The sequence below is a fragment of the Serinus canaria genome, chromosome 1A (genome assembly GCF_022539315.1).
Source record: "Serinus canaria isolate serCan28SL12 chromosome 1A, serCan2020, whole genome shotgun sequence".
Lineage (NCBI taxonomy): Eukaryota > Metazoa > Chordata > Aves > Passeriformes > Fringillidae > Serinus > Serinus canaria.
The window spans coordinates 68192736-68205119 of NC_066314.1; the positions used below are offsets into that span (position 1 = coordinate 68192736).

The following is a 12384-nucleotide window of genomic DNA, read 5'->3' on the forward strand; positions in this document are numbered from 1 at the left end:
TTTAAGCCTCAATAAATAATATTTTGCTATGCCTTTTTGTCTGATTTGTTGGTGAAGCTGAGTTTCACCTAGCTTCTGACAACATAAGTGAAAACTAACCAGTGAGACTTTTCTCACACCCAAAACAAGTAAAACAAAAAGCCCTCTCTCCTGAAGGAGCAGAGGCAAGTACTGGAAAATTCTGCCCATCTGGGAAACATTTCAGAATATGATGAGCAACAAAAGTAGGGGAGAAATATTTTGCAGCTGTAGCTATAGCAAGAACAGGCACTGCCATTCCTGAGTTTTGCTGTCTGTTGAGCTACTGTAAAAAAGCAGTGTTTTTATTACTGGCATCAGGAATATCTTCATCTTGAGACTCATATGAAAGAAAACAAACCACATTTCCAGATAACTGCCTCCCATGTCATTGTAAGCATCCTCTGTTGCTGCTCTCAATTACAATTTCATCATTTCAAGGCTTTGTTGAGAATTTTAGAAGGCAGAGTTGGTGTTTTAAGGTGCTTTAGGCCATGTGAGCCCATTTCCTTAGAAACACCTCAGAGAAACTGGGAATTCTTTCATGGCTCATTGCTATAATACATTCAGTATCAATTCCTCCTGCTGAAGAGCACAGTAAAAATGATACAGCATATTAAATGTACATCAAGTTAAATAATGTTTCTGCTGTTTTGATGTAGGAAAAATATGATCACAGGAAGATGCCTAGGAAGGCAAAACCTAGACTGCTGAGGACTGAATCCCTTAAGCACCGAGGCAGAAGGAATGAGTAACTCTGTCAATAAAAATCCACGAATAGCTGGAGTCTGGCTTGAGAATAAGGCTGTTTCCCAGTGATTTATGAAGTGCCTACACATTTGTCAGGGCAGTCCCTGAGGCACAGCCTGGCAGCCCCAAGTGCTGGTTACCATCACACCCCATCAGCACCACGTGTGTCACTGCCAGCCTGTGCTTGGGCAAGCTGGACTTGTCAGCACGGGTGTTCAGGTGAAATATGCAGAAGGCAAAGTTCTGCAAGATGCTGGCAGAACTCTCTGCCCTTCTGCTCACTGTAGGAAATTGTTATTTCCATCATGAGCTGCTTGCAGACTGCACTGTCCTGTGGGGCAGCTGGAAGGAGAGAGACTGGCAATCCTTCCAGGGCTGGCAGCCTTTCCACCCAGGGGCTGCAGGGGCATCAGTTAATGATTTATAAACCCCTCTTTTACTCTGGGCTGCTCTCTTAGAAGCTCTGTTTGCTGTCTGGGCAGTTTCTCCCTCAGCTGTGCTGCTGCAGGCAGTTAAACCTTCAGGAGTGTTAAGGCAAACTTGCTGAGTAAGCCACCAGCCAAGAAAACCAAAAAACCCACAATGCACAAAGAGAATGTTTCTTTAACTTGGGATCTGCAGCAGGGATGGCAATCCCAGGGATCAGGAGTTTGTATTCACATGGTATTCCAGCTGTCCAGACAATGTGTTTTATTAGCATAAACCAGACAGCAAAGAAAATCCTGGAGAGCTCTACTTGGACCTGAGCTCTTTATCATGGCTTCAGGGGCACAGAGTTGTCCCAAAAAGAGAGTTCTTTTTTCTTCTCTTGCTAGGATATAGTATATAATAAATTATACTAAATAATATAGAATTATTTCTATAATGCAATATTATAATTATATAATAATTTATATAATTATAGTGTTATTACTATAATACTATATCTTTGACATTTATGGTATTGTATCTTAGTAATAGATAATAAATTATATTAATTTTATTTATGTTTATATTAAATATATTATTTATATTTACATTTATTTAAAAAATAAATATATAATAAATGATACTAAATAACTATACTTCTACTCTTTAGTGAGGTTTTGATTTCCATAGCTAAGCTGTTTCTGGTTCTCAACCATTTTGAGGAAAGCCAGTTTGGATATATTCCTGATATATTCCTGATATATTCCTGATATATTCCTGATGTATTCCTGATATATTCCTGATATATTCCTGATATATTCCTGATATATTCCTGATGTATTCCAGATATATTCCTGATATATTCCTACTTTTCTCTGCTGTTTATGTTGCTCATACAGACCTGTATTTATCCAGTGCAAAAAACAAACTCAGGCCAGCATTATTTGCTAGTTTTGCCATATTATTTACATCCTGTATGGGACCTCCACCATTTCCTTGTGATTCCTGAGTGATACTGTTCTGCTAACAGAACCCCCCAGCTATCAATGCAAGCCAAACTGCCCTTCTAATGTAAAAATAATCATCCTTGCAAGAAGTTTTCCAGTGGGAAAAGCCTCCTTGCCAGTGTAAATACCTCCACAAAGTCATTTCTGCTGTTCTTGCCACAGTGGTGTGATTTGCAAGTCTTGAGCTCGTCTGCAGGAGATTTAGTTTTGTGCTGTGGGAGAGTTCAGGGCTCTAAGAGAGGTTTCTGCCTCCTTCCTTCAAGCAGTTTTTACTACTTTGTCTCCTCTCTTTCTTGCTTTGCTGATGCCTCACATCTTACCCACGTTTGAAGGTCTCTTATGGGCTGTCTGTGTGTTGCACTAGACAGGACTTTATAGAAACTCTGTTCAGTGTTTTATTCTGCCAGTGGAGAAAAAGAGTGAATAAAAACCTGTAAAGAAATTGTGATACAGTTGCAAGAAATACTCTTCAAAAATGTCACTATTAATCTACTAGTCCTGGCAAAATTGTAATTTTTCTTAAAACCACCATTTCTAACAGTTATCTCTACCCCTCTAAAGTAGTGAAGTAAAGTAGTGAAGAGTCTTCTCTCTATCCAATTAAATTCTCTCTCTTTCAAATGAATTCTCTCTATTTCAAATTAAATAAACTCCTTTGCTTTGTGTCTTTCCTTGCCTTCACACACAGTCCTGTTCTACTGATCATCTGCTGATTGAGGGTTTTCTTTTCAGAGGATTGCCAAAGTCTTATGAACTGTGTGAATAGCTGGAGAAAGACATCCAGGGGCAGTGTGAGAAAGCCAAGACACTTTGAGAAAGGTCAGCAAAAATATCCTCTCCTTGTTTGCTGACAGAAGTTGATTTTTGTTTCATATCCAGGCTTTGCTTGGTGTTTCTGTGTGCCTTTGAGTGTCCTAAATGTGAGTATCAGTTACTCTGAGGATTTGGAATCCTTCTGTAAGATGAAGGATTTTGGAGGTGAGACACAGAGACTGCAGGCAACAAATCAGTCACTGAAACAAGGAAAGAACTGAGGAGCCTGTCTCCTGCATTTACCTGGGGTTTTATTTGTTTGGAGTTGTTTCCTATATAGCAAAAACTGATATTTAAGCCCTTAAGCCTCAGGAACCTCCTGATTCTCCCAGCTGTACATAAAAATGCTAATCCAAAACAAATGACAAAACAGAGTTCAAAATACTCCCCATTTTGAGGGTTTTTTTGTGTTTTCTTGTTTTGTTTTGATTTTTTTTTTCCTCCCAATTGTTGGATACCCCAGCTCTGTTTCTAGTAAAGCAAATTGTTCAAGTTTTGGTGGAACAACAAATGTGTACTTAGAGAAATGCTGCAGAATTATCTTTAAAAGTGCTCAATTAGAATTTTTTTTCTTTCATCATTTGATCCAGGAGATTGTCCCTGCATGCCATGGCTTTTGGAGGCAGGAAATTTGCTGCTACCCGTGAAGTTCTCTGCAGGCCCCCCATCTGTCTGCTGCTGTGTTGGCTCTTTGGGCTTTCTCCTCCTTTTTTTGCCTCCCAGGAAAAAATAAATTTAGCAGTTGCCTTGATTGCTCTGATTCAGCGTCTCCAATTTTCAAATCAATGAAATATCAAAGTCAACCACAATCTCTCTCCATCTTTGAGCTCAGGAGAAGGCACCATAAATTCTGGGCACTGCCAGTGGCTCCTGGGGGGAATTGCTGAGATGCAGGCTCAAAAATTGATATTGCAATTTACTGGGCCTGGGGAGAGCAGCTATTCCCTGCTGAAATCCCTGAAAATGATGGGGTCAGGCCCTGGAATCACTGAGGTCCATGAGAGCCCCACATTCATGGCAAGAGTGTGACTTCACTGGTGCCCTACCCAGGGAAAGCATTTTGAGGCTTTCTAACATCACACTGAGCTTGCTTCTGTGTTTTTCAAGTTTTGTTCTATTTAAAAACACATAAACATGAATGAATTTGGGTGAAATCCATGTGGGAACTCAATCCCCTTTCTCAGTGCATATTTAACTAGCTAAAGAAGACTAGTTTAGTGCTGAATTATTCATGTATTTAATATTTTAGAAAACAACTGCATTTATTTTTTTTTAAATGTGCTATTCCAGCCCATTTCTACATAGACCTCTTTCATCTAATTCTGTTGAAAATGTGAGATAGCTGCAATTTTCTGTAAATGAAGATGGATGTGGAAACCCATTCACCTTAATAATGCCAGGTAGGAATTTACCTCGAGGAATTTAGCACCTTTTGGAAAAGCAAACAAAATCCCCATGCCAAGATGGTGACAATGAGCTGCCAGTTAAACAGAAATATTGGACAAGTCAAGGCTGGTGGTTAACACTCCCCAGAAAATGACCTTTGCAGAGCCCTGACTTCAGCAGCAGCTCTGTTTTTTGATTTTTTTTTTTTTTTTTTTTTTTTTTTTTCAGGGCTCAGTGATGTTCCTCCTGACAGAAAATGTTATTTTGTGGTTGGTGATTTGGCTCCTGGTGGGTACAGCATTCTATCCAGGTGCTGCTAAAAATATGGCCCTTCATTTTCTCCTGGCAGGTTGGAATAGTAGGGAATATTTAGAAGGTGTGTTTTTTCCCTTCCAGTTAAAATGTGCCACTCTTGAATAAAAAGAGGAATAGTTTTTTTTTAATATGATGCTTACTTTAGGTTAATGTTGAATTTCCATCAGGCCTTGAGCAGCTTGGTGAAAGCTTTCCTAAAAATAGGAATTATCTGGGGGTTTCTTGCATCAGAGGGCTAATGGGTGGTTGAAAACTTGACATAAGAAATAAACTAGAAATTTGATGTTCTTGTCTCAGCCCCAGTGATTTTTGGCAAAAGCTCCCGTTGCTCAGGAGCTGGATGGTTTGCATCTGTTTTACTCCTGTCCTGTTAGAATAGCTTGACAAAGCTGCTTATTTCTCCCTGTAGAGGAAATTACCCTCACTGACACAACTTTAATTTTTTATACTGATTGAGCATGATATCCCTCTTTCCACAGAGCTGCCAGCCCATGACTGCTGAGAAGAAATGAATCTATTCTGCTGAAACTCCTCAGTGAATTCAGATGTTTGCAGGTAAGTGGACACCAAATCACTGCAGGATGACAATGCTAAAAGACAGAAATGCATTTTTTCAGGCATTTTTTGGTTTTCAAAGCTTTTCAAGGTACAGTTTCTTTCTTATTGATCTCTGAAGGCCTAAATAGTGGTTACAATTTCAAGATTATTTGTCATCTCTAACGCTTCAGAACCTTTTTTGAATCCCATTGTGATCTGTTGTTTGAAAAAATAATACTTTACAAAACAATCTCTTGGTGAGCAGCTCCCACCAGAGATGGCTGGGATTAGGAAATAACTCCTTGACAATAGTTTATTAGTTTCTGAATTTCTCAAACCTTTTCCTAGGAGCAACCTAGAGAGCTGAGCATCACAATGACTGTAATACATAATTTAAGCTATTATTCTCTAGACTGAATGGTGATGTAGAATTCAGTAAGTCCAAGGAGATTTAATTTTTTAGTGTATTGAGATAAGACTGCTGCCTGCAGGAAAGCTTTCCTCGTTGCAAAGAGAAGACAATTAGATTCCTGAGGGGCACAGTAATTTGCAATTGCATTCATTTGTAAAACAGAAACAAATGTCAAGCTTTGTACAGCAAAAAGGGCACGGGGCCCTCATAATGGGGCAAAAAATAACAAACCCTGTATAACTTCATTTGTGTGCTTAAACAAGGCAAAAAGAATGCTTTTGCAAGCAGTGGCCCTGTAAGAAATTGATGAACTTGGACTACACAGATAGAGAAGGCTTTATACACTTCTTGTCAAGTTCTTAGAATGATGTACTGGTGATAGAGATGTGAGGTACTAGAATAATGCCAAAGGAGCATTCTATTGAATAATCCACTGTGCAGCACAAGGCAGGTGACACAATTCACTGGGGACTACGCTGATAGTAGCAGATAAAAGAATGTATTTGAGTGCAGGTTGTGCTGATATTTATTTTCCCAGGATGGGAGTTTTGGTATCTGTTATCTCTCCATTTTGCCAAACAAAAATCCTGGATACTTGCTTTTCACAAAGGGCTGCCTGGGTTCTGTAATAGAGTGTATTAAACTTCATTGCTGCTGTGCAATTTTATGGCATTTTCCATTTCCTTAATGCAACCTCTTAAGGAAAGAACATTGATAAAGAAATTATTACTTAACTCTATGATCTGTGTTGGAGCCTGCAAAGAAATGTTAGGAAGGAGAGAGGAACACATTGTTGGAGAAAAGAGAACTTTCCAGCCCTTTACTTTGTGTGTGAATTACTTAGTCCTGAGGTATTGGAGGCACCTTCTAAGAAGTGAATGCCTTGTCTTGGACTTGGCCTGGATCTGCAGAGCATTTAAATATATGCTAAGTTAAGAAATACTAAGAAAATGGATCTTGGCACAAATTTTAAGTGAAGCCTGTAATTCAGAGCAACTGTTCTACAGGTATTTTTGAGATATCTGAGCCAGCTTCTTGAAAATGCCAGACCCAACAGAGCTAAGTGGGAGCAGTGGAAGGGACATGTTGATGCCCTCTAGATGATGGGTGCTCCTATCTGGTCATCCAAAAAATGAGAGACAATGTATGTTTGAAAATGAGGATGAAAAAATTACCTGAGTCTAGGTAGGCTAACTATAAAAACCTTTCTTTGGCCAGGAATTTTTAAGATCTCTATCCCAGAATACAGATCTGTATCCCAGTATCTTATTCTCAAGCAGAAGACATTTGGGTTATTCAAAATGAGAAAACTGATCTCACACTAAATGATTTGAAGAGTTTAATGCTGAAGCAGGTAATTTCAATGGCAGAATTCCCCTGGATTTCTGAGTGGGCAGAAATGTGCCTCACACAGTAACTCAGCCTTTGTCTGGTGCTGCTGCTTCTCTATTCTGCCATCTTAGGCAACAATTTGTTCCAGCTTAAAATGACCATAGAGAAGCATTTTTGCAGCAGATTTAGAGGCTGACTGAGGCTTGGAATTTTAACTCTGTGATTCCATTGCTTCAGTCATGCCATTCCAGGACACAACTTCACATTTTCTGAAAAACCCCTTTGCCCAGGATTTCTCTCCTGGGAAGCTGAGAAGCCTCAGAGAAAAATGAAAACAACAATTATCCCGTTGCTTCACCTGTGTTTTGCTGCATTGGAATGTGTTTGGAGATTGTTTCATTGGTTTCATGTGAATTGTTTTGATTTAATGACCAACCAGTGCCAAGCTGTGTCAGAACTCTGGAAGGAGTCACGAGTTTTCATTATTATCTTTTTAGCCTTCTGTATTCTTTAGTATAGTTTAGTTTATTGTTGTTTTATATAATATAGATCATAAAATAATAAATTAGCCTTCTGAGAACATGGAGTCAGATTCCTCATTCCTTCCTTCCTCTGGGAACCCCACAAGTGCAGGACACAGCCACCTACCCAGCGTTGGGTCGTACTCCCAGATGAACCTCTTGGTCAGGAAGCGCACCACGAGAGCTGCAGGGACAAAGAGATTTTGGGTCAGAAGGACAAAACATCAACAGATTGTTTTTAAAGCTCTCCCAGCAAAGTTTTCTGTGTGAGTGGACAGCTAGCAGCTCCCCTGAACTGTGAGCTTATTGGAGCCCTTGTCTCTGTTTGTGGCCCACTTCACGCTTTTGGATGGGGGCAACAGAACAAATCAAAACAAACAAACCAAAAACTTTTTGCAGCATTAAAGCCACTGCTTTGGCTCCTTTAGGTGTCCTATAACCAGTGGGGAAAGTGTTGGTGGCTTTGGAACCAGCTTTGATGCTTCAAAATGAGGGGTTGATCAAAATAATTTTCTTCTTGAAAACTTTCCTTTGGATTGTAAACCTTGTAAGGCAGAAATAACTGGCTAAATAGCTTCCTTCTCTGCTTTGCCTTGCTTCCTTGTAACAGTTTAATTTCCACATTTTGTCCACTTGAAGAAAACAGATTAAATGTTTCAAACCAATGGTCAACACATGCTATTAATCAATTTGCAAAAATATAAAAAATGTTTAGATTTTGGAGCACTGGACAGGGAGTTCTTAGTTTCAGCTTATAGGATAAGATCTTGCTACTTGCTACTTATATTCTTGTATTTAAGTTTTTCTATCCCTCCAAACCCTTTAAAAACCAACTTATATAGACTTTGATTATTCTTGAATTTAAAACCAAGCAGTGCTTTGAATTCCAAGTGATGCAAATGAATGATTTACCCCTGCAAACCATCCAAAATCCTTTCTGCAAATGAAGGCAGAGATATCACTGCACAAGCTATGAGTGCAGCAATGATAGCTACAGGAAAACTTTTCCTTGTCATCAGAGCCAGATTGTTCCATCTTTTAGCTGCAGGTGGACAGTAAAACCCAGTTCTGATCCTTTTCCAAACTGAAGCCAGGAGAATGCCCTCCATCCCACACTTCTATGCCCAGCAGTAGGATAAGAGTCTGCACAATAAATCTAATGACTTAAGATTTCCTTAATCAGACAATTTCCTTAATCAGAATATTAGTTTTAAGAAGATTAATATACCTCCTCTTGCTTGGAGGGGTAATAAGAAGCTGATCCTTAGGAAATGAGATCACCACACAAGAAGCAATTTGAAGTTGGTGTTATTTTAAGTTTCTATTTTTCCTTAGCAAATCCTACTTTGATTTTTTTGCTTAGGCTTTGCTGAAATGCTGTCCTTGCTCCTCAGAGCAGATGTGGCAATTTCTAGTCAAAGTAACTTTTCAAGTCATGATCCTTAGCCTGAATTGCATAACAAAACAGGATGACCTCTTTGTAGCTGAGTTCCCATCCATGGTGATGTTGCACCAGCACTTTTTTTCTGCACCTTTTGAATAGTTCAAGCATCTTGTTGTTTTGAAAGCTTGGTCATGATTCTTAAATTGCTAGTAATAGATTCTCTCTTATTAGCTTCTTTGTCAAGTACAGATTTAAAAACAGATTTAAAAAATTTAAACAGATTTGACTTAAAACAGATTGTAAAAATCAAACAGATTTTTAAAATTTATTTAAAAATTTTTAGAGAATTTAGAAATGTTTTCCCAGCCATACTCTGAAGGAGAAGCAGTGATGGCTACCTGTGTGGCAGAGCCTGAGCCTGTGCCTGTACCTGGAGAAGCTAATGAAGAAACAGTAAAGGCAGAAGCACCTGTACAACTGATTTATACTTAAATATGGTCCCTTTATTTATGATAACCTTGTACTTGTAGATGGAACTTGCTGGAGAGGGGAGTAGAAATGGTGGAGGGGATTGGAAGTTTGTCAAGCATGACTAAGACAGGTCACAGAGAGCTCTGAAGGGAAAGAGGAAGAAGAGCTGATTTTGGAGGTGCCCAAATATAAGACAATAGAAGGTGACAGGCCATAAGAAGTAGAAGTAGAACTGGGCTGGAGGTGCTGAGATGAGCCTGGGAGGAGAAACCCAGGTTACACAAAAAACTCAGGGTACATAACCCACAGTTCTGCACACAGGATGAAATGCTGCAGAGGTGAAGAATTAGAGATCAGAGGTGTCAGCTCTGCTGAGAAGGGGGAAGCTAGGCTGTATTTATCTCCAGCACATGCAGATACATAAATAATTACAGGTTTAGGAAGGTGCAGAACTAAAGAAAGGAGGGTGGGATGTGGCTGCCCTGCACTGTCAGATGGCAATCAGCCTCTTCTGGCAGACCTCAGAGGTGAGCACAGAAAGCACAGTGAGCCCCTTGCTAGGCACTGCTGCCAATAAAGTATTTTTAGAAGTACTTTTCTTTTCTTTGGGCCCAGTGAAGGGAAGGAAACACCCCCTTATCCCAACCCCAGTGAGTGGGGAACTACCAGCTCCAGAACCATGTGCTCTGTGTCTAGGGGCACCTTGGGGCTGTGCAGGACTGCTGCCCCTCCAAGCTGGCTCTTCTCAGCCTCCCTGCTTCTGACCCAGTCAAATTCCTTCAAAATGCTGCTGCTCTCTGTCCTGGCAGTGCTCACAGCACATCCTATAAAGCTTTTTCACTTCCACACACTTTTATGAGGCTGAAGAATGGCAGCTAGCTGCATTTCACAGAGGGGGAGCGTGAGAGGCTCTTGGTCCAGAGCCTGTTCTGTTTATAAGTATTGCAGACCATGTTGGATGGGAAATGTCTTCACTTTTTCATCATCAGGGGTGCTCAGCAGATGGGCCTCTGACATCCAGTGGGGTATTAAAGCAATGTATGGAACTTTGGTGCCTGATTTGACCGAAAATAGATGAGGAGGGAAGAGCTGGGAAGGGCATCCAAGTGCTTGGGCTGTGAGTCTGGAGACCAGCTTGCTGGCTGGTGCCTCCTGCCCCAGCAATGATCCCCTGGAGCAGGGGTATTACTGGAGCCAGGCTGTTTGTGTTGAGCTCACTCACTGCCAGATTACATCACTCTGCTGTAAAATAGCTCTGCCAGCAGAGGAATCAGGGGTGAGGACATCAGCAAGACTCGGACCTGGAGCAGTCAGATTGCTGCTGCTGCTGGCTTAAATGATGCTTTGGGCAAAATAATGAAGTCCCCCCCTCCCATGTCCTTAATGTTTCATATAAGATGAGTTGAGAAGGGCATTACTTCCCTCTCACCTGAGCAAAGGTGTGTGTACTGTTTGACCAGTCAGTTTTACTTAGACATGTTGAACTCCAATGCTAATAATGAGCCAAAAATAACTCAAAAAACTAAAGAAAACCAATCCAAATGCTGGGTTTTGATTCAAAATAACACTGAGACCGAGACTGTCTGAAACACATCATTTTCTGATTAAATTAAGTGACTAATTCCAATATTCATATTAAAATGGCTATTTTCAGTGCTCATCCTCAAACTGATTATGAAGCAGCCCAGGTTCAGATTGATGCAGCAGTTAACAGGAGGGAATTTCATGGCTCTCCACTGAGACCACTCCAGGCTCTTCCCTGAACACTTACAGCTTGTGAAACACAAGAACTTGCAGGCTTGGAAGGAAAGAATCCCCCACAAGCTGCTTTGTGGGTTCCTGCTGTGTTTGGAGACATGGCCATCACCAAGAGGAGCTGATGTAACGTCCCAGCCAAGGAAGAACAGACTCATGTCTCCTTCTGCCTTTCCTGACACCCTCACTTCCAACTCAGCTGTTTCATACAGGGCATAAATTAGGGCAGAACTTGGCACAGGGCTTTCATTCACTCATGTTTAAAACTTCTGCCTTAGAAGTTATTCTTGGAGAAGAATCATGACTATCTGTCAAATACATTTGCAGTGCAGCTCCACTCAAGACAATGAAGTTATACCAGGATTTAACATGGCATATAAACCAAGGTTATCAACCACATAATTAATCAATTTCTTTCTGGCTTGTGTGGCTGAGTCCCTTGCTCAGCTTTAAAAATCCCATTCCATATATTTTGGGACTTTTTTTTTGTGTGTGTGTGATATTTTGCATCTTGCTTTAGATCTTTGTTTGGATTTAGTAACACAGAAATGCTCTAGCTGAATTTACAATCTGTCTGAATACATATCTTTGTGGATTTGGTATCGTTCCAGCTAATACAAGCTGAGTTTTTTGGGGAAGAAAGGAAGCAGGGTTTTATTTGAAAAACAACCCCCTTCCCAAAAAGTTACAGAGTTCAAAGTTATTCTAAGAAAAATAACAGTTTTCCACAATGAAATAACTGTATGATGACTCTTTTATGCCATGAGAATTTTCAGCTATAAAAATGGTCTGAAAGTAGTCCCATTATTTAACTTATCAACAAGTCCATTCCTGGTGCCACGATGATGTGTCATCAGCAAACCACACTTGGCAGGAGACACCAGAGTGGTTAAAACCAAAGGTTAGAATGATCAAAAGGCACTTTCAGAAATGAAGTATTTCACTATTTCTTAAATTTTAAATTTTTTTAGAGAGTTCATCCCCCATTCACCCTCTCAGAGGCCCTTTAGGTATTGGAATTTCAGCCCCCCTGGAAGATGGGGTGAGTTCCAGCCTGCAGGATGGCAGTGCTGCTGGATTCTGGCAGGTGATGTTCTCTATGTCCACCTTCAGGAAATAATGGTTTGTTTTAAAGACAAAACCAAGAGGATTTAATTTGCTTCTGGAAGTGCAGGTCGTCTGGGGGTGTCTGTGTGTGGGGGAAAGTGTGAACTTATAATGCAGAGTCCTTTTCTGATCCAGCAGGGATGGAAGCATGCACTCATTGCCTTGCTC

General features: G+C 40.3%; 1 protein-coding gene across 3 annotated transcripts in view; it reads right to left on the minus strand.

Moving 5' to 3' along the window:
* The window catches only part of RERG (RAS like estrogen regulated growth inhibitor), a 97701-nt gene that overhangs the window by 10013 nt on the left and 75304 nt on the right, over nt 1-12384 (minus strand). For all 3 annotated transcript variants that reach the window (XM_050969750.1, XM_050969751.1, XM_030238316.2), the window contains exon 3: nt 7627-7683. In XM_050969750.1, the coding sequence (XP_050825707.1) occupies nt 7627-7683 (57 nt within the window). The remainder of the gene's footprint in view (nt 1-7626; nt 7684-12384) is intronic.